A 21,929-nucleotide genomic window follows, 5' to 3' on the forward strand; every position below is an offset into this window, starting at 1 on the left:
ATGCTGTAAATTTCCCACAATTGTTTTTCTTAGTACTGTAATTTTTTAATATGTTACAGTTGCTCATTGCATTTTATTTTTCTGGTGCAAGTTTTATTGTTATATATGGGTTGTTTTTTTAAGGTTGTGGGGTCAATTTATCAAGCGGGAGCCACTGATGAGGTTAAACATGAGAAGGACTCTGATTCAATGTATGATTCTGAAAATGCTGACAAGATAAAGACAAGGAAATTGTATGTAGGCACTCAAGCCTTAGGCTATAGGCGTGATCACATGGAGGTCAGGCTACCAGAAGGCTTATAGTACTATCGAATGAGATTTTATCCCTATATCTTGATTCTTGTGCCATCTTTGTTTTTGATGTAGGTTATATCCCCCATAAAGGATGGAGTTGTTGTTGACTGGGACATTGTTGACAACATATGGAATCATGCTTTCAGGTGAGACTGCTATCGGTGAAGATTTTGTAAATTATTTATAATAACAATTAGCTTGAAGGAAGGATATCTCCATTGACCCATCATGTTCTTTATATGTTGTCTTGCTTTGTGACTGAAGTTAGCTATGGTATACTTTGCTTTGCCTCTCAGATTATGTTCCCATGCGTTTTTATATGGATTGTGCTTCTAAGTTTGCAGTAAAGAAGATCTTTGATCTACAATCCACTAGGCTTCTTTTTCTCTTTCCACTTTCCCTTACAAGGATTTCTAGCCAACTTGTTACAGGTTTAGGTAGGTCAATTCTTGCCATGAAATATTCTAAATCTTTTAAGCATCACAACCTGATTGCTACGACCAACAGCATGTTTTGGGAGCACAATATTTGCTTCTTATTACTTTTGTACTTGCTTTCATTTGATCTGTTATGATCACAGAAATACCATTAAATATGTTTTGGGAGGAGGCATGGAACCTGAGACCCTATTTTCTAGCATATCTTACCCATGATACAGAATTTGCTTTGTATATGGTGAAATAAAATGTTTCTAAGACATTCCTTATGTGACAGAGTATGTTTATACTTGGAAGTATTTTTAATGAAGTAGGTGTCAGCTGAAATTATACTAAATGTGCAAACTGGTTATATTTAGTAAAGTTAACTGTTTGTGCTATATGTTTTTCTTTCCGTGAGCACAATATTTTATCATTTTTGACAATTAATAACATGGTTAGTGTGATATCCTTTGCAGGGAACGCCTTCTAATTGATCCAAAAGAGCATCCCATGCTACTTGCAGAACCATCTTTTAACACTCCCCAACAAAGAGAAAAGTAATTTGCTTTATCCATTCCTATGCCAAATGCCACTAGAATTAATCTAGGCATATATGCTTTCAAGGCTGTAGGATTTGTACTGTATAGTCTTTTGTTTTGGCAGACACAATGGATAACATCATAATTGTACATGATCTCTATCATATTGGAATATGATGTATACTTACAATTATTTAGCTTACTTGGTGGACTAAAGATGCATGTATGTAAAAAACAAGTCAACTCAAATTTAGCTTTTGAGTGTTGTTTCTTTGTTGTGTTTATATTTCTCTACTCTTGCTTTTTTATTCCTTCTGCCATTTCTGTGCTTATATTTTTATCTTTTTTTTATCATTCTGTTATTTTATTTTAGCTTTTTTTTTCTTGCTGCATTTCTGTTTTTGCTATTACATTACTACAGTAATCTTCCTTCTTCCAAGATGTGAACCTCACCTTCATATTCTTCATGTTCATGAGTTCTGCAGTGAACAAAATAGCTTTTGTAATCATATTCTAATTATTTGTCATCCTTAATGCACCTTTGTTCAATGAGGTGCTTGCTTGCTTTGCACCTAGGCTTCAGGAAATATTACTGCCTTATTGTGCCTCAAGCTGTTGAATTACTTTGGTTCTAATGTTTGACATGTTTTTTTATTTTACTTTTTCTAACTCATACTATTTGACTTGCAGAGCAGCTGAGCTTATGTTTGAGAGTTACAAAGTCCCTGCTTTATTTTTAGCTAAAAATGCTGTATGATTTTGTCTCTCCTATACTCACAATCAGTGTCTTCCACATGTGTTTTTTCCTTCATTCTCTTCAGTTGCACATCTGGATAGAAATTCAATTGTTACTTCTGATGATTTGGTCAAAATTTGTAGGTCCTTACATCTTTTGCTTCTGGTCGGGCTACATCTTTGGTAGTTGACAGGTAGGACCTAATGTTTAAATTTATTTGTTATACTTTTTTTGTCTTCCAGTTTGTATGTGGCAGTTCTATTGATGAATATATTTGATGTGGTTATATGTTTGGTGTCAACCTCATTTTCACCTAAGTAACTTGATTTTACTTGCTGGCATCATTCATATAAGTTCTTATCATGCCTTCTATGAAGCTCTTTATCAAAATCAACCTATGTGCTATTAGACAGGTTTTGCTGGCGATTGGGGCATTTTGGCTTCTGAGTTGTGGTAAATAAGTTGAGGGCATTTAAAATATATTATGGTGTTTTTGCATGCACAAATGAAACTTTTTTTTAGCAACTTTGGATTATTTAGATTCAGTGAAAAATGATACTTATGTTTCTTTATCAAGTGAATATTTGTTCATGCTCCTTATTTTGTAGAAATAGTACTCTGGTAAAAATACTGGTGGTGTATCAGTAATTCAGTTGAAAACTTCTTTACCTTTGCGAACCACCTCCAACTAAATAGATCAAGCCTAAGGCATGATGAAGTAAACTAAGAACATTGACATGCAAAGTTCTTGTATTTGAGTGTATCAGATAGTAAAGCTATATGGTTTGTCTTTATACCTTAGTAGTCAGTATAAGAAGACAACTAAAGATACTGATCTGTAACTGGTAATTTCTATCTTGCATAATTCCATGAAAAGGTATCCAAGACCTTGGTGTAATGATAGATATTCAATGCCTAAATTTCTGCCTAGTAAGTTCTATGATATCTATGAGCAGGCAACATCACTGTATGTCTTACTCTGGTAATAATAGCCCTTGATTATTAGCTTAAATAGTTTTGCCTGATCAGGTAATTTTAAAAGATTATTCATTTGGTTTTCGGATTCATCTAAGTGGCAAGTTAGGTTTAAGTTAAATGTTGACATGAATGATTGTAAAATTTCACAAGGTCACATTCTTATGTCCCACAAATTGATCAGCAGTTGATGAGAAAAATCATTATGTAGTGTCATCATCCAATTCTGTATTTTCTGTTACTGAAGTTCCTTGTACAATTGTGATACTCTGATGCTGCATTCTATATATTCTTGTAATTTTGTAGTTGGCTTTTGTTATTTTTCTTAAAAGGTTTGTAGTATTAAATTCGATGATGAGAATTTTCTTGTTTCCCATATTATGTTTCTTCCATGATCTCTTACTGATATATCCTGACGATCTTAGAAAGCCTAGACATTCAGTGCCTTATATTAGCTATTTAGTAATAGTTCTGTTTTTCCCTTTGCTCAGCGGGGGTGGGTCCACAACCATAGCAGCAGTACATGATGGCTATGTGCTCCAGAAGGTAATTATCTGTTTGTGAAAGCTTTAATCATTTAAGCGTATACTGTCCTGATAGTATGGTTACCTGCCATCTCAATTTGGCATCCTGAAAGTGATGAAGTTATCTTTCTTGAACTTAAAATACTAAAATTCTCTTGACTGTTTGACTTGCTTTAGATTTTGAGATGTCTTTGACTGGCATAGGTATTCTACCTGTCAAATCTTCAGTTTCTAAATTTATTAGCATAGTACTTGTCTTTTTCTGCCTTATTCTATCTTTATCAGTTCATAATCTAAAATATACTCTCTGGCTTCTTCCTAAACACTTCAAGTTGATATATCTGTAAAATACCTTGTCTGCTGCTTCTCAAATTATCAATTCTGCATTTTTTAATTATGAGAATGTGGCTTATGTAGGGTTGTTTTAGCTGCTGTGTTTTGAGTTCTTAGTGCTCACTCTCCAATTCTGTCATGATCATACGGATGCATGACTAGGTACTAATTCTAATTTATTAACATAAAAGGATTTTGGTGTCCCTTGCTTTTCTTGTGCTGCTAAGGTTGTTTGTGGTGCCACACATTGACAGCATTTGCCAAGGCACAATCTAGCACTGCTCTAGCATGGTTTGGTGTTAGAGCATTTAATGGGGAAAACCATGAATTACAGGTGTACCCTTACTTTTGGCCTTTTGAATTTAAACTTACGATTTTATCCTCATTTTTTATTGTTTCTTTTAAAAATTATAAAAATGCCCTTGATTTTTTTATCATTTTGCCTTGGGAGTAATGCCCTATGTTACTCCCTCAACCATGCACACGTGATGCATGTGTGTTGATTGCAGTGGGTGATTCAGCTTGTTGTTGTCACATGGCGCACTCATAGGCTGCCAAATGACAGCCCTTGATTCGTTGGAAAACCTATAAATAGTCTTCTTTCCACAGCTTTTCAAAAAACTCAACTCCATTGCTTTCCAATCTTTCTTTCAAGCTACATCTCATATTTTTTCTGTTTGTTTTTGCTTGTTCTGTTGGTGCTGCAGCATCCTCTTGATTCTCCATGACGTGCACATAGAAGAATCTACATTTCGATTGTATCTTGGGTGGTCTTATCGACAAGCGCCAACATAAGGTGATGGGAATATACTTAGGACCAAGGTTCGTTATATCGTACCGTACTGGCGTTTTGACCCGGGCTCGGTACGATATGGTACCGGTGTACTGAGCGGTACATCAGGGTGTACCGAATAATTTTTTATTTTTATTTTCATACTGTACAGTGCTACAGTATAGCACTGTAGCACTATAGTGGTATCGAATGGTCCGCGTATCGGTAACCTATTGGACTGGTATGTACCGCCCGGTACGGGCGGTATGCTTTGGTATGGCAGACCTTGTTTAGGACCAGGGTCTGCCGTACTGAGCCGTACCACCCGGTATGGCCGGTATATACCGGTCCGAGAGTACTGTAGCACTGTAGCAGTGCTACAGTACTCGATACACCTGGGTGTACCGCTCGGTATACCGTACCATACCGGTACCGAGCCCAGGTCGAAATACCGGTACGGTACGGTATTGCGAACCTTGCTTAGGACAACGACCACATGCCTTCAGGTTTTATTTTCTCACTTCTATTTCGTTTCATAACATTTTACCTGTTTTTGTTCTAATTGGAGATTAGAAATTATTATTCCCATTCTAACAATCTAAGCATATTCCTTTTCTATTTGTTTAAACATATGCTTGGATTGTTAGAACAAGAATAATAATTTTTAACCTTCTATTGGAACAAAAACATGTCAAATATTATTAAACGAAATAGAAGTTAGAAAATAAAACCTAGTGGCACGTAGTCATTATTTCTAAGTGTACACTCCGTTGTGTGCTGTCACTTGTTGAGAAAATCACCGAAGATATAATTGGAATATAGATTCTCATGCACACACGTCGTGAAGAATAAGGAGGACCCAACAGTGGTAGAACAAGAGAAAACAAATAGAAAAATAGGAGATGTAATTTGAAAGAGAGGTTTGATAGTAATGGAGCTGAGTTTGAAAAGCTACGAAAAGAGGGTTCTTTATAGGTTTTCTAGCCAATTAGGGATTGCAATGTGGTAGCTTACCAGTGCGCCATGTGGCAGCAATGGGTTGAAATGCTCACCACAGAAAATGCACATGCATCATGTGTGGGTGAGAGAGTAACATATGGGTTTTACTCCTAAGGTAAAACGGTAAAAAGGCAAGGACATTTCGTAATTTTAAAAGAAATGATAAAAATGAAGGTAAAATCATAAATTTAAAACAATAAAAAGCAAGGGTAAACTTATAATTTATGGTTTTTCCCATTAAATGCTCTAACAAGCATAAATTATTTTAAAATAAATAAATAATAAAATGAAGAACAAAATGAAGATTGTTGTGGATGTTTTCTACTATGCAGTCAATGAGGTCTTTTCAAAGATGACTCATTTAATGAATTGAGCATCCATTTGAAGGAAATAAAGTGAATCAGGTTTTGAACTGCATTCCTTTTATCTAAACTTCAATTAACTCACGCAATGTGAAATACATCCCCGCGTATTAATGCGATAATGATCATGCACGAGTTTCTTATTTGTTAATAAGAGAATCTGAGGATTGCTTAGATCCTTAACCGTGATCGTCTATGAATCCTCTTATATAGGAGAGTCCTACCAAGGATGTTTGTAGAACCACATCTCACGAAAAATACTGTCTCAATTTTCTTTCAGAGTCGTACCTCCTATACTTCTACACAAGAGCACTAATCACCATAGGGATGGAGTTGGAGATAAACTTTATCTATTTGCTTTGAAGTGCTAACCAATGTGCTCTTTAGCCAATCAATCAACTTGCTATTGCCACTTTGAACCTTACTCAAGGGATCTTCTATTACAGAGGTTGAGTTCCCACCACTAGAATTCTCATTCTAGGTTAAAACCCATTCCCCTCGATGACATCAGGACCTTAGTCCTATTTAGGTCTTTAGGAAGGCAGTCAAGTATATTATTATCAGTTTTAACATGAAAAATAAAGATAACGGAGTGAGAATTTAGCCATCTAATTGACTTTTGTTTGATCTTTATACGTGTACCCATCTTAATGTTTATGAGTTTCTTTTTACAAGAATATATTGTAGCTCTGTAGTCACATTGAATGAAAATAAGAGGAATAGGGCTAGAGATCATTGGAAGAGAGAAAAAAATCAGATTTTTAAATCATACGGCTTTAATACAAGTAGTGTTATGTGCCATAAAATTAGCTTCCATGGTGTTCCTGGCAATTATGGTCTGTTTGGAAGATTGTCAAGATATAACACTGCCACCAAGAGTAAAATTATATCTAGATATAGATTTACTATCTAAAGAATCAAAAATCCATTTAGCGTCATTATAGCTTCCAAAAACAGACGGATACATGCAACATTAAGTCCATAATCAAAAGTACCCTTAAGGTATCTAAAAACTCGCTCAAGGGCATTTCAATGAGCTAAACTAGGGTTATGAGAATATCTATTGAGTCTGAAGATAACATAAGAGATATTAGGTTTGTTTCTATTTGATAAGTAAAGAAGTGATCCAATGATATGAGAATATCTTTCTTGATCTACAGGATACCAATATTTTTAACTAAATTAGTATATAGTTATAGTTGAATAGTCAGTATATCCAATTTTTTCAAGATTTGTTAAGTATAATGCAATTGATCTAAACGTATAGATTCAAAAGATTTAAAGAATTTTCATTCATAGAATAACATCTGTCTCCCCTAGATTCTTCATATCAAAATGATCAGATAAGAAAGATTTGATCTCAATGATCATATCTAGATTAGAAGCATGAATCAATATATCATCAACATAAATGCAAAATAGAATGAATTTATTTCCTATCTTTTTACAATAAAGATTAAAGACTATTATCATATTATTACTTTGGAATCAAAAGAATAGAATCACATAATCAAAAATTTCATGTTATTGCTTAGGTGCTTGCCTGAGTCCATATAAGGAACGGATCAGCTTGCACACTCTCTTCTTGTCCGAGCATGATAAAGCCTTCATGTTGATCCATATAAATTTCTTCTTCTAGATCTCAATGAAGAAAAACAGAAGGTGGTCTTCACTTCCATTTAATAAACCAGGAGTTTAATAGATAAAACATAAAAGTAAAAGTAAGTAGGACTCGAATGGTAGAAATTTGTGCTATAGGCATGTATGTGTCAAAATAATCAATGTCAGCCTTTTGCCCAAAACCTTGAGCTACAAGCCGAGTCTTCTATTTTTCAATTGTGAAGATCCACTTGCACGTTAGGGGTAAATCAGTGAGATTCCAAGTATGGTTACTAATAATAAATTATATTTCGCTATTTACCGTCTCCTTTCAGGAAGGAGCATCTGAAGAGCAAATGGTCTCTTGGAATGAATTGGGTGTATCATCAATCATATAGGTGACAAAAGCATCATCAAAAGTCCTTCCAATCCTTGCTCTTTTGCTTTTTTTGGGTTCAGAATAAAGGGTAGGTTCTAAAATTATTGAAATAGGAGAAGATGAAGAATCACATAAGATACATGTAGCAATCTAGATTTAAAAGGAAATATATTATAAAAAATGATACATCTCTAAATTCAATCAAGATGTCTTTTGAGATTTCAGAAATTCTAGAGTTCACTACAAGGAATTTATAGGTGTTGGTGTCTAGTGAATATTCTACAATGACAACATTTTTAGGGCCTGTCTTTTTCCTTTACTCAGAGATATTGACTTTGGCTATACATCCCTACATTTAGAAGTAATTTAGTCTTGATTTGTGTCTTTTCAAAGTTCATAAGGAGCTGTCTCTTTATCTTTTTGAGGAATTCAGTTAAGTATATGACATGTAGATAAGATGGCCTCCCTGTACAAGTTTTGGGTTATTATTGAACTAAGGATCAATGCATTAACCATATCTAAAAGGATTTCATTCTTTCTTTCAGCTACACTATTATACTTAGGTAAGGAAGGAGCAATCACTTTATGAATTATGCCATGATCTTCACAGAACTTAGCAAATTCATTTGAAGTGTACTCACCTCCCGTATAGGATCTTAAGATTTTAAATCTTCTATCAAGTTGATTTTCAGCCTCAGCCTTATAGATCTTGAATTTATTAAGAACATCATTTTAGACTTTAAAAGGTAAGCGTAGCAGAATTTAAAGAAGTCGTCAATAAAGGCCCTGCCTTTTGCCTTGGATTTTTTACCGTTTTGCCTTAGGAGTAATTTTCATACATTACTCCCTCAGCTGTGCACACGTGATGCATATGCATTGATTTAGTGGGTGTTTCAGCCATTGCTGCCATGTTGTGGACTCATGGCAGCCCATATTCTTTCAAGATGCATTTCCTATTCTTTTGTTTGTTTTTGCTTATTTTGCTTAGGGTTCGTCTTACTGGGCTATACCACTCGGTACGGGTGGTACGTACCGGTCCGATAGGGGATCGGTATGCAGACCGCCCTTTACCGGGCAATACCCTTTACATGATTCCGTGTTGGGCGATACGAGGTCTGTACCGATTGCTAACGGTCGGATTTCGACCATTACTGATTAAGGGCTCAAATTGCCCTATTTCAAACGATCAATTTGATCGTTTGAACCATAGAAAATGGTTTTTATACCCTTTCCTTCGCCACAGCTGCCCACCCAGCGTGCAAAGGAAAAGAAAGGCAAAGGGGAAGGTAGTAGCATCATCCGCACTGTTGGAAAGAATCAAGTCGGGCGATGAGACACTTTATCAATCACATTCAACAACCCACTCGATCTTAAGATATGGCAACGACGTGGATAGCAGTTCCTCCACCGATGATGGTGACGACATTGACGAGTCGATGGTCCTGCCTACACAATGGTCCGATGAGCAATGTTTTACATATGCCATCCAAGATTCAGATCATCAAGCTCGTTGAGGTATTAGTCAAGTTTATACACGAAAGTGGAATAGGAAGGGGAAGACAAGGGATGATTTTAAGCAAATGTGACAGAGCCTATACGATGTAGACATAGAGTGAAGCTCATTATATTCACAGCCTTGTATTCTGGAGAATCTTATGGCCAACGATAGTACGGTGATTGTTGGTCATATTTCAACAAGCAGCAGTTCGATAATCGATCTTATGATGCAGAGTAACATATTAGTGGTGAAAGTATAAGTTCTGATATTCTCCATGCTTCGCACCAATACATACCACAATTGTCCTTGTCTTAGGAGTCGCCTCGAACATATGGTTCACAATGATCGGACTACGACCATCACTACATTGATGCACCAATGACATACGGTATATCAATATATTATGTTGTGGGATCATTTTCAGGATTTGGTTTGACAATCATATCAAATTGATAATTTGATATACATGTACATAGGATCGACGTCCCCGATCCATCGCCCGTGGAGTCTCGTCATTCTTTTTGGTAGTAGAATCAGGTATATCCATCAATTGATCAATTGATCAATTGATTACTTGATTCATTTGAATCTTAAAATTTAAGTTATTTAAAAAATAATCTAATAATTCAAATAATCTCTTTGTAGGTAATTCAATATTAATGGAAGGAAGGTCTGGAATGTATCACAAAGTTACTTCGCAAGCCCGAAAAATATGTGTCACTATCTTTCCTAATTTAGATTATTTTTGCTAAAATTATACTAAATTTATATTTATTTTCAACTTAAAAACCCTAATCCAACTTGTTTCTATTTTAAAAAAAATTTGGAGTTATTTTCAGTAATTTTATCGTACCGTTGGTATGCTTAGGCATATCGACATATGGTACATCGGTACATACTGTGTCGACGATTAGTTGGTACATCGATATGGACCGGTAAGGTGAACCTTGGTTCTGCTGGTGCCAAAGCATCCTCTTGATTCTCCACAACATGTGTGCAGGAGAATCTATATCTCAGTTATATCTTGGGCGATTTTCTTGAGGGGGGAGAGACGGTTACACCTACGGATTTTATTTTCAAACTTCTATTATTTTGTTTCATAACATTTTACCTGTTTTTGTTCTAATTGTAGGTTAAAAATTATTATTCCTGTTCTAACATATGGACTATCTTATTCTGCAATTAATTGTGGAGATTGTTTTGCAAAGAATTATGACATTATAAGTTTCTTACTAGCTTTAATATTTACTGTTATTCTGTTTTTGTTTAGTAGCTCATAATTTTTGACATCAATTACTATTAGAAGGAAACAAATACAGTTTTCTGCCTTTCTCAGTGTGTTTGTCAGTGTGTTCATGCCTTATTCTTCAAATCACTTGGTTGAGAATAAGTTTAACTTGGTACAGATGTCCTTTTAGAAGTATTGTGTAAAAGATCTTTCACATTGAACAAGGGCTCTTTGTGCTCTAACTCGTTCTATGCTAAGCAGGCTGTTTCAACTTCCCCCATTGGAGGTGAATTTCTGACTGACTGCATGATGAAAAGTTTGGAAAGCAAGGGAGTCATGGTAAGTTTGAATGTACATGATCTTAAATATCCTATGCCGAACTTTTAAAGCCTGATTTCTGATCATCTTCTTGTTTCAGATAAAACCTAGATATTCATTTAAACGGAAAGAAATACGCCCAGGTGAATTTCAGGTAGTTCACTGTGTATATCCTGCCACAGTAGTGGGCCTTAAAATTATTTATTTGGTTAACTATTCTGTAACCTTTGTTGTTTGTTTTAGTTTTCTTCGTTGTTATTTGCTACACCTGTGAGCATATCCATTTGGCTTCTGAGAATTTGAAGACTGGACCAAGCTGAATGCACCGTTGGTCAGCTTTAGAATTTTGGATCAAATTAAGCATAATCTTAGCCAAGACAGATTGCTTTCTCTTTTTTGCATATTTTTTATACATTTACTATTTATAGTTTCTACTTGGGAATCCTTTAAGGGGTCCTATTTTTTAGTTGTATTTTTTTCTGAGTCCTACTTGAGTATATGTTGGGTTGGAAGAGTCCAGTAGCACAAACGATCAGTTTTAGAATTCTAGATCTCTCTTTGGACAATTTTTTGAAATGTTGAGTTTACTATTTTTGAAGGAGTTGCATCTTTTTTATCATTAAACTTTTGTTCTCAAACATCACTATAACATTAGTTATATTTTTCCGTTAGATTCTATTGAAACTTCCACTGATACATATATTTCATTGTCAAATAGAGTCCTGAAATAAGCATTATTTTCCATAGAAATCAACTTCTGCTCTTGTCCTACTTTGCTGAGGCATTCATTTAATGAACTATGTAATAACGGTTCAATATTTGTTACTGAGGTTGTGTATTTGTCATGTCTCCATTGTCATATGTATAGGAGATCGGCTTTTCTTTAGGACTGCATTTGATGATGTTAAGATATAATTATGTCTCTTAGTTGGGTCTCAAGTTTTGTGATATGGAGATTGTAGTTTCTCCGGGTAGTTGATCCTAAAGTTTTGCCACCCAGATTTTTGGCCCAAATGCCATGGACTAAATGATGATGAAAGATCCCTTCTGAGTTAGTACAAATATACTTCTTGTATATTAGTTGGAGTGACAACATGCTCTTTCAGATTTTACTACGAGGGATCTTGGCAATTGTCATGAATACTTCATGAAGATTTATTTAAGCTGCACTCCATCTTTTTCCTATTGGGTAGTACTGTTTAGAAAAGGTTGACACTAATATATAATCCTCGTTAAGTTTGTGTCCGTGGCAATATCTATCTTGTGGACCTGAAGTGATTCTTAGTTTTCACGAAAGCTGATAAGCTTGGCTTAGATTTAAGTATGAATAAGATACAACTGAATTGTTTAGTTACACCTCTTTGGATTTTATAGGTTTGACAGTTTGGGATGTGCTTTTGCTCCAGGACAGGTAGCAAGTTTGGTGTATGAACTCAGGAGAGAGACTCCATGAGAGAACGATAGAGGGAAGAACAAAAAATAGTAGAGTGAAAGAACCTTCCATAAATATCCTCAAACCAACAAAGAAGAACATATCTATGATTTTAAATGAACTACTTAAGACAAGTTCACTTTAAAAGTACCATACTTTCTCTTTGGTTTATTGATATTTACTCAAGTTTAAGGTGATCCCTACTGCATTCTATTTTATTATATTGTATACATTAGGTTGATTATAAATTTACGAAAATGAAGATTTTTCAAATGCATTATTTTTACATCACCAAATATTTTTTTTCGTTACAGAGTATGTTTTGCAATAGTTAAGTAGTTATTACATATTATATATACTTTTTGAATCATATATATTTATTGAGAATATTATAATTAGTAACTGCTTTGATATGTTTATATAGCATGCAAGACATGCTATGATCTCAATCATGTAAACCGACATGTAATAAGAACTTTATGGTTTGTTATATTTTGTGCTTATGCCATGTTTGTGGTTGAACATATTTTCATGGTTTTACTAAAAATAAAAAATTTCCCATGCTCTCATGCAATTCTGACAATGGATTAGTACTGTTGCAGCATTCTGCATCTTGTTTATATTTGTTGGATCCCTGATCAGTAAACATGGTAAAGGAAGTTGATTATTTTGTTTCTCGATTTCATGTGAACAGACCGTTGACCTTGATATTCCAAATACGACTGAAAGTTACAAGTTGTACTCCCAGGTACATGTTCAGTTTGTTTCTTTGTTTTGTTGCTGTACATATTCAACTTTCTTGAATCCACATATTGTTGCTAATGTTGCTGATTGACAGCGAGCTATTGCTAGTGACATTAAGGAATCCGTTTGCCGAGTACCTGACACTGCTTTTGAAGGTAAATTCAATTTGGATCATGAGTGAATCCTGTATTCTTCTGTCAGAGTATCATGTTTTGATACTTGCACAAGATACATAGCAACTGCGAGTCTATTGTGCATATGTAAATGATGCTAGAAACAGAAAATTTGAAACTATCATTTTGCACTTTGGCATAGAACTTGCATGTTTTGTGGTTCAAGGAGCTTCTGGTGATTCTTCTTTGGAAACCTATTTACAAAATATAAAACTGTTGTTTTGTGGTTTTTCCTGCCAGTAGTCAGTATGATTTTTCATTGACAATTGTAAAAATATTTCATATCTTTGTTGGCATCATAGTCACTAAGACATCCATTCAACAGTTGTGTGCTTCTTGCTTACTCTAATATTCTTTTGTTGTCATTCTCTTGTTGCTTTTCTGTATCTCTTTTGCATATGTGCATTGAGGATGGAAGTCTGTTTTGTTGGGAGTGGTTCTGGTTAGGTGTTGCACTACATAGTTTGATTTTCCTGAAGAACTTCAAAACACAGTTTGTTTTGTGAATGTGAATATGAAAGTTGCTGACACTGGTTATTTTGCAGAAAGTGGTTATGCAAATGTTCCTATGACTCCTTATGAGCTTCCTGATGGGCAGTAAGTTGAATACTTATTTCTCTCTTGCTCAGGTTAAAAGTTCAAATGGACAACCACTTGAATATTATTGTCAGAACTCTTTTAACCTCTAATTTATGCTTGTGACTTTTATTTTTCTTATTTCATTTAATGCAAGTTAGCATGCATTAGTACTGACAAGTATCTGCACTGCTCTAAATTTTGGTCTCCAGAACTATAGAGATTGGGGCAGATAGATTCAAGATTCCTGATGTCTTGTTTAATCCGTCGCTAGTGCAGGTAAAGGACAAATATTTTGACAAATTTTGATATGCTTTTGCAATACAAAATATACTTCTCGGGACAATGATCATGCTATGAACTATTACAAAACATTTCCTTCTCTTGGCCTTTGTTATAGGAGTCTTCTTGCAATAACTGCTGCAAATGGGTCTGAAGATCTTCATTGACTATGGGCCCAACTCATAAATGAGGCCCAATTAGATCTGAGGGCTGGTGATTAGGATCTCTATCACCAAATTCCTTGATTAGAACCTCATTAAACCTATACAAATAGATTAATCACCAAAAACTTATCGATCAATGTGATATCATTTATTTGTATCATAGTTAACTCTTCACGATTAACGTTATCTCTATCAAGTCATTACCATTGATTCTCGATTGTAAGAAAAGGGTCATGCGGTCTATTGACTCCAGATAATTGGGACCTTACAGCATTGTTATTGCCATTAACAGTGTTTTCTTGTTTATGAAATTTAGCTTACTGGTCGGAAAAATCCATGTAGTTGACCCCAAGTATCTAGAACCTTAGTACATGTTGTTATTTACTAGGTAGTAGTGATTTAAAAAGCGTCAGGCGCTAAGATCCAAAAACGCCCGAGATGCTAAAATATAAAAATATAAAATATAATTAATAAATATAATTATTTAAATAAAAATATGCTATTAAATTAAGAAAATTTAAGGTACAAAATCACAACGTTACATTAACAAAAAGTCTTAAAATTCAAAACAATAAAATTTTACATCAAAGTCATTCATCATAATCAATATTATCATCATTTTCACACAAATCATCTTCATTGAATTCGTCCTCTTCCTCTTATCCTTTCTCTTTATCAAAATATGTTTCATTCTCTATGTCTTCAACAATAGCAGGAGCCGAGCTTGATGTTTTTGCATTCATTTTTCTCTTTGTCATCTGTCTTGTATATGTTTGTAATTCTTTAGCACCTGAAGCTCTTGCCACATCTCCCCATGTCAATTTATCATCTTCAAATACAAGCTTGTTTTCGACATCTTGTAAGTTGACACTCATTTATCCCACTAACCATTTATTTAAAACATCAATATCTTATAATGAGATTAGATCAATTCTATTTCGCAAATCATGACGAGTCTTTAAAGTTTGATTATACTTTATGTAAACAAGATTGTGTAATCGTTGATGTTTCAACCGATTTCTTTTGTTTGAGTGAATTTGTCATGTCATATAATTTAAAAATATATTAATACATCTATCTAAATAAATAAATTAATTGAAACAAAAATATTTAGTGATCCTTACATGCTCAAAGACGCTCTAGTTTCGCTTACGACCCGAAGCATTACATGTCAAGCAAAGTACTTTGATAGTAAATTGCTTTAAGTTCGGGATGAAATTTCTTAATAGACTTCATTTAATTGCAAAATTTATGTTATTATTAGTAATAATATAATAACATACTATATATGAAATTAATTATATCAAATTATTAATACCTGGAAACGTAGTTGTCCTGGATCGAACTACCATTGGAATTTCAAAAAGACCTTCGACATTTTTAAATAGAGATAATTCACGAATAATCTTATCTTGCACCTCAAGGCTTGAAACTAATCTTGTAATGCACTAATATAATCCATCCAAAACTTCTGCATCAAACCCAACAAATTTAATCTTATAAAATAATTCAGGGTTTAAATAATATCTTGCTGCATGTAAGGGACGATAAAGTTGACAATTTCATCTTTCGTCAATGATTATAAAAATTCTCATATTTTTCTTCATTTTTATTAAAAGACATTTTAATCGTCTCCTTTGTCCTATCCATAGCCTCATAAATATATCCCACTACAGACTTATTTTTATTATCCACCAACCGAATGACTCAAATATAAGGGTTCATTACCTTTAATATATAAACTACATGATTTCAAAAGGATGACACTAAGATAATATCAGTAGTCCTCTTGCCTTTTGTTTCTTTTACCCATTTGCTTGTCACCCATTTCTCAGAGGTAAACATGTTTCTCAGATTATGTTTTTGACGATGCACGCTTTGTATGTCAAGAATGAAGTAACAAATCGGGAAACACCATATCTCACTAATTCTTTATTGCCTGTGAATTCTCTCATCATATTCGAAGCCCCAATATGATTATAAAAAAATTCAACAACAAAAATTACCGTTTCTAAAGTTTTCTTGATGTTTGAGATTTTTTTAATATCCTCCAACATTAAATCAATATAATGTGCCGCACATGAAGAGCAAATATAGGTGTTGTCTTTTTGTTTCAATTAATTTACTTGAGACAAAGGATAACAAAAATAATAAGACTTAATAGTTTAACACATTTAATTGAAGATAAAATAATTAAAAAATTTAAAAAATTCAAAAGATGAATATTACCAGCTAATACATATTTGCTTCCATTGTCGGTTATGACTTGAACGACATTTTGTTCTTCAATTTCTTCTACGAACTTGTCAAGTAAATCATATATCTTGTCTCCAGGTTTACAAAACATGAAACATCTATTGACTTCACAAACATAGTCCCTAAATAATAGTTAATCATAAAATTAATTATACTCCTGCGTCTCCTGTCAGTTAAAGCATTTGACATAATAGAGCAACCATGTGTTGCCCATGATTCTTTATGACCTTTTAGTAAGTCATTTGTATAATTCAACTCTTTTTGTAACAATAGAACTCATATCTCATAATAACTTTGAGGTTTTAATCTCGCACCATATTTTCCAATAACTTCAATCATTTCGTTACAACTGTCTAAACAAGTTGTACTAAGGGGAAGACCTGCCTGATAGAAGAAGCGAGCGATGTGCTGAATCGTTCTTTCTCTTATTTCTTTATCACAAGTATCACTTATATTTGTTTGTCTAAATTTTGAGCCTCCTGTTTGCCCTTGTTGCTTCTGTGATCCATGAAACATATATAGATCCATCGATCCTTTTTTTACCCTTCTTAGTACTTATAACTTATTTTCCTTTTTTGTCGTATACTTTTTTCCCACTTGGGTTAATACTCATAGAATAATCTTCTTCTTCATCCCTAAGATGTTCAACATTATCTTCTAGTAAATTCCCGTAAGATTCATTCTTTTGCATCTTCTTTATATTCATATAACTCAACAACTCTTTCTTTTATCTCAGGTGAATACTTTTTGTAAGCTACTGTTTTTTTGAAATTTCCTGTTAGATGCTATTTTACATTAAAAATATCACTTTTAGTAGTCTTTTTGCAGAATATGCAAGTCACTGCATTAGGATCTTTCGGATCCTTTAGATAATTATACTTCAATGCAGGATCTTTTTCTGATGTAATTGGAGAATCTATTGAGTTACTCTGTACACTTGTCATTATCCTTAAACCTAACAATAATTTCAAATAAATAAAAATTAATAGTATTAAAATCAAAATAATATATTATTAATCTAATAAATAAAAATACTGTTACTAATATACAGTTAGTAGTATACTGTTAACAGTATACTATCGAAGTGAGAAGAGTGTGTGTAAGAGGAAGACCAAGGTTGTTGACCGAGAGCAGCGGGAGCGGGGGCGACGAGCGGTGGCAGTGGCAGCAATAGCGATAGCGGCAGCGGAGAGAGGCAACGACAACGAAGAAGAAATCTCGGCGACAGAATCACGAGTAGGGTTAGGGTTGGGGAAGTCTCGAGAGGGATGCCGGGAGACTGATATTAGTGCTTTAGTTGGTTCGATTGGACCAACTAAAGCACCTGAGATCGAACTAGACCTAAAACGTTGGTTCGGTCGCCTGGTTTAACCCGGGCGCTTGCTTAAAGCACCCGACACCTGGGCTGGGGTAAGCACCCAAGTGGCACCTCTTTGAAGCGCGCTGCCTAGAAATGAAGTAAGGCGCTCGGGCCTCACCTCGCCTCGCTCGAGCGCCTATTGAAATCGCTGCTAGGCAGTGTTGACTTTTCTGGTGTAATTGCACCCTAGTGTTGTGTTTCTTTTTCATGGTTTGTGTGTGCACGGACAGCTTGAATGACTTTTCATATTATACAACAACAATATACCCATAAAGGATCAACTATTTGGAGTTGGCTACATGGTTCTGTTGCTGTCATTTGACATTTGAGTGATTGACTTTTCTTATTATATGAGAAAATTATTCCTGTAAGCTTAAGACAATTAATGGATACATTTGTTTTTTCTTTCGGTCAATACATGTGTTAGACAATTCCTGGAATGGAGAGCTTTGCTGGTTCCGCTTCTGTTAGTGGGCTTCCACAAATGGTGAATCATTCTTCTCAGCATGCTTAGCTTGACTTTTGTCATAAAGTGTATACATTTTGTAATTTTTTTTCATTCTTGTCATTTAGGTTATCGAGAGCATAAACAGATGTGATGCAGACATTAAAAGGGAACTATTCAGCAGTATACTGGTATACCTAACTGTTTTTTTTGAAGCATTAGTTGACTCTAACCAGTCCTGATATGGTTTGACATTCTAGTTCCTGCATTTTGAGATCCTAATTTATTTCCCTGTGGACTTCTCTTAGTCCTTGGGATGTTTGCAAATCTTGTTTGATGTTTGTGTTGTAATTAGTGCAAATCATCTTTGTAGTAGTATCTCAATTGCCTTTTTGGTTAAATCCAGCAATCCTGAAACTTTTTCGACCATCTCAAATGCCTTATGAATAATGAAAAGGATTAATTGAAAATCCTTATAGAAAAGGAAATTCATTTCTGACTAAAATAATTTTACTTAAAGATGACTTAATCTTAAGCATGATACTAATTGTGACTCGTGATTTTCAGAATAAATGAAAGAAAACAAAACAAAAAACAGGTTCCTCGTTTTTACAAGCATAAATTTGGAGCAGTATTTGACCCTTTAAGTTAACATTCAAACTTGGGCAACGAGAAGTGATTTGTAGAACAAGGTTTCTTTTCTCGTCAAGTCTAATATTGTATATGATGTTTCTATCCTAATAGAAACTTACTTGTTACAAGCCGGACTCCAATTAATATTTTATCTAATGGATCTCCTAATCTAAACCTTGTTAATCTTCTTGACAGAATTATATAAATTAGATTTGTCTCATTGATCTATTCTTTGGAATGAATTATATCCTCTTTCACTCCGTCGGTTCTTTCTTTACGAGAAGATTCATGTAGGTCATTTCACATTCTCTGTGTAGCTTTTTCTTATTTGTCCTAATATATCTATAAATGTTTTCCATATCAGCTTGCTGGTGGCACAGCATCAATGCTGCAGCTTAAGGAGAGACTTGAAAAGGAGTTGATGGAGGTAAAGATGGTCAGAATTCCATTTATCTTCTGAGTTCAATAACTAGCAGTATATGAGAAAGATCCATTACTACTATATCTAAAAGGTCAAAAGAATTTAAAACTGACACCTTGGATGGATTAGTGGCCTGCTGATAAATGATGGTTATCTTTCTTGTCTTATTTATGTTTTTCTGTACATAGCTTTATTTCATTCAAAAATCAAAATGATTTGGTTCTGTATGCCCTACGCTCTTTTGTCCTTGATATATTTCACTTTTGGAGCTTCTCATGTATAACACATTTTTGGGATGCCTCAAACAGAACTTAGGAGATCACGTGCATTTATTGGCTAGGCCACAAGTGTTGGATGCTTACTGCCTCTGTTGTTTGCAGGAGGCTCCTCAAGCTGCACGAGTCAAGGTTTTGGCTAGTGGAAATTCAATAGAAAGGCGATTCAGGTTGAACTTTTTGAATATTTTTGGGCATTAATCCAATTGCTCCAATCTAAGTGATTTGTCTTTTAAAAGCATATCTAATGTGTCTAATAATTTTAAACTCCAGTTGCTCCAATCTAAGTGATTTGTCTTTTAAAAGCATATCTAATGTGTCTAATAATTTTAAACAGTTCAAGAAAACTTCATCTGGCTCCGTTGGGTGGTTTCTGGCCTTTGTGTTTCAGCTTGTTTCAATTGTTTAACATGCTTGGTAGATAAGCGATATATACTGTGATGTGCTTGCTAGATAGGTGACGTCCCATCTTTTTCTGAATTTCTTTTTTGGTATGTGGCTTGGACTTGACAATTTTTACGGTGTATGTGTTGGTGTGCATGCATTCATGTGTATAATTGTTAGTGCGTTTGTCTGTTCATGTGTGTGTAACTGTGGATACATTTGTTAGCGTAACCAATGTGTTTTCAGTAGAGTTTGCTGTTGAGCTTTAAAGCTTGTTTAGATCTTGTGCAAGTTCAATGTTAAGACCTATTTGAAACCATCTCATGTCCATCATATGACATTCTATCTGACAATGATAACTTGAGACATTATTTTGCCATTTAATAATAGTTTGACTATTATGGATAAATTTATATTGTAGGTGAGCGTGCTTTATCGTATGTGCAATGTAATTTATACGTCTGCATGTTGCTTGTTGCTGTGCGTGCACATAATTTATACATCTGCATGTTGCTGCTTGATGTGCAACATATAGTCGCTGGTGTATAATAGGCCAAGGACACAATATGTGACATGCACTTTACTAACCTACTTTCTTGTTACATATAGTCAGGCTAGCATCTCAATTTGTGGTTTGTACCATAAAGAAACTCGTGAATTTTTTTTAAATTTCTATTTTTCTGTCTGCTTCAACAACATTACTATTGGTGGTTTTAATGGATTCCATTATGTATGAATCAGTGTTTGGATAGGAGGGAGCATTTTGGCATCTCTCGGATCATTTCAGCAACTGTGGTTTTCCAAAGCGGAGTATGACTATAGCTTTGCATGCATATCCGACGGTTAGCCAGTTTCAAGCATATATGCATGTTAGCTTATAACCACTCTTTGCTTGTTCATATTCTTGTGACAGATATGAGGAGCATGGAGTCTCGAATATCCAAAGAAAGTGTCCTTGAGGATGTGTTATTGGAGCTAGACGAACATAAAGTCATGCCATCTGTTTACTGAAGTTTGATAGTTGATTTAATGCTTAAGGTATCAAGCTCACCATTCCTCCAATATGATAGTACAGTTTACAGCTTTTGTATGCACACAAGTGAACTTGTTGTTTTATTGATGTTTGTATTAGGCAAATACTTGGAAGAAACAGCCTGGTTATTATTATTATTATTAATGCCCATTTGGTTCATACATTGAAGTTATTATTATTATTTGTGTTTGGTTAAGATTGAGGTTAAATAAATTGTTCTCATGATCAAAACTTCACTTGAATCAGCAAGAATGTTACTGTTATAGTGTAATCCCTACTTTGGAAGAAACAGCCCGGTGGAGTAGGTGGCCGAGTTGTAGAGAAGAGGGAGAGTAGTTTTCCACTTCATGCATTGCTTCTTTGGATCTTTTTCTTCGAACATCTACAGGTGAAGCCATCGGGATAGCATTCGGTTGGGGGCAAGTTTACCGTAAGTATTTCTAACTCTGGATTCTGGTGGTAGCGCAGTGAGTTGATGGGCGAGTGTTCTTCACTCTCAAATCTGCTCACCAAGGGATTATGTTAGGCCATTTTGGTGCTGGTTAGACTAACATAGTCGCCTGAGTCTCTCCCACACTTAGAATTCTGAACCCTGTCGGCGAGAGTAAGGATGAGGTATTGAGAGTTATGGCACCGTTATTTTTATTTTTTTATTTTTCCCTGCACCCGTCTACTACTGTGTCGGTAAGAGAGTAAACCTTAAAACAGCCTAATATTTTGATCTTAGAAAATTCTTTTAAGCATGTAGTTCTTAGTCTAAAACACCATATCAAGCA

General features: G+C 34.6%; 1 protein-coding gene across 1 annotated transcript in view; it reads left to right on the forward strand.

Annotated features, from left to right (window-relative positions):
* The window catches only part of LOC135619458 (actin-related protein 4-like), a 22,267-nt gene extending 936 nt beyond the window's left edge, over window positions 1-21,331 (forward strand). Inside the window, exons 3-20 of the mRNA XM_065121471.1 lie at window positions 124-279; window positions 367-440; window positions 1,190-1,270; window positions 1,943-2,003; window positions 2,132-2,181; window positions 3,455-3,509; window positions 10,919-10,996; window positions 11,076-11,129; window positions 13,102-13,155; window positions 13,246-13,306; window positions 13,870-13,921; window positions 14,113-14,179; window positions 18,390-18,449; window positions 18,536-18,598; window positions 19,405-19,467; window positions 19,842-19,906; window positions 20,862-20,930; window positions 21,034-21,331. Coding sequence (XP_064977543.1) covers window positions 124-279; window positions 367-440; window positions 1,190-1,270; window positions 1,943-2,003; window positions 2,132-2,181; window positions 3,455-3,509; window positions 10,919-10,996; window positions 11,076-11,129; window positions 13,102-13,155; window positions 13,246-13,306; window positions 13,870-13,921; window positions 14,113-14,179; window positions 18,390-18,449; window positions 18,536-18,598; window positions 19,405-19,467; window positions 19,842-19,906; window positions 20,862-20,930; window positions 21,034-21,079 — 1,209 coding nt within the window. The 3' untranslated portion in view covers window positions 21,080-21,331. The remainder of the gene's footprint in view (window positions 1-123; window positions 280-366; window positions 441-1,189; window positions 1,271-1,942; window positions 2,004-2,131; window positions 2,182-3,454; window positions 3,510-10,918; window positions 10,997-11,075; window positions 11,130-13,101; window positions 13,156-13,245; window positions 13,307-13,869; window positions 13,922-14,112; window positions 14,180-18,389; window positions 18,450-18,535; window positions 18,599-19,404; window positions 19,468-19,841; window positions 19,907-20,861; window positions 20,931-21,033) is intronic.
* The last annotated feature ends 598 nt before the right edge of the window (window positions 21,332-21,929 follow it).

The sequence above is a fragment of the Musa acuminata genome, chromosome BXJ2-8, assembly GCF_036884655.1.
Source record: "Musa acuminata AAA Group cultivar baxijiao chromosome BXJ2-8, Cavendish_Baxijiao_AAA, whole genome shotgun sequence".
In the NCBI taxonomy this organism is placed as follows: domain Eukaryota; kingdom Viridiplantae; phylum Streptophyta; class Magnoliopsida; order Zingiberales; family Musaceae; genus Musa; species Musa acuminata.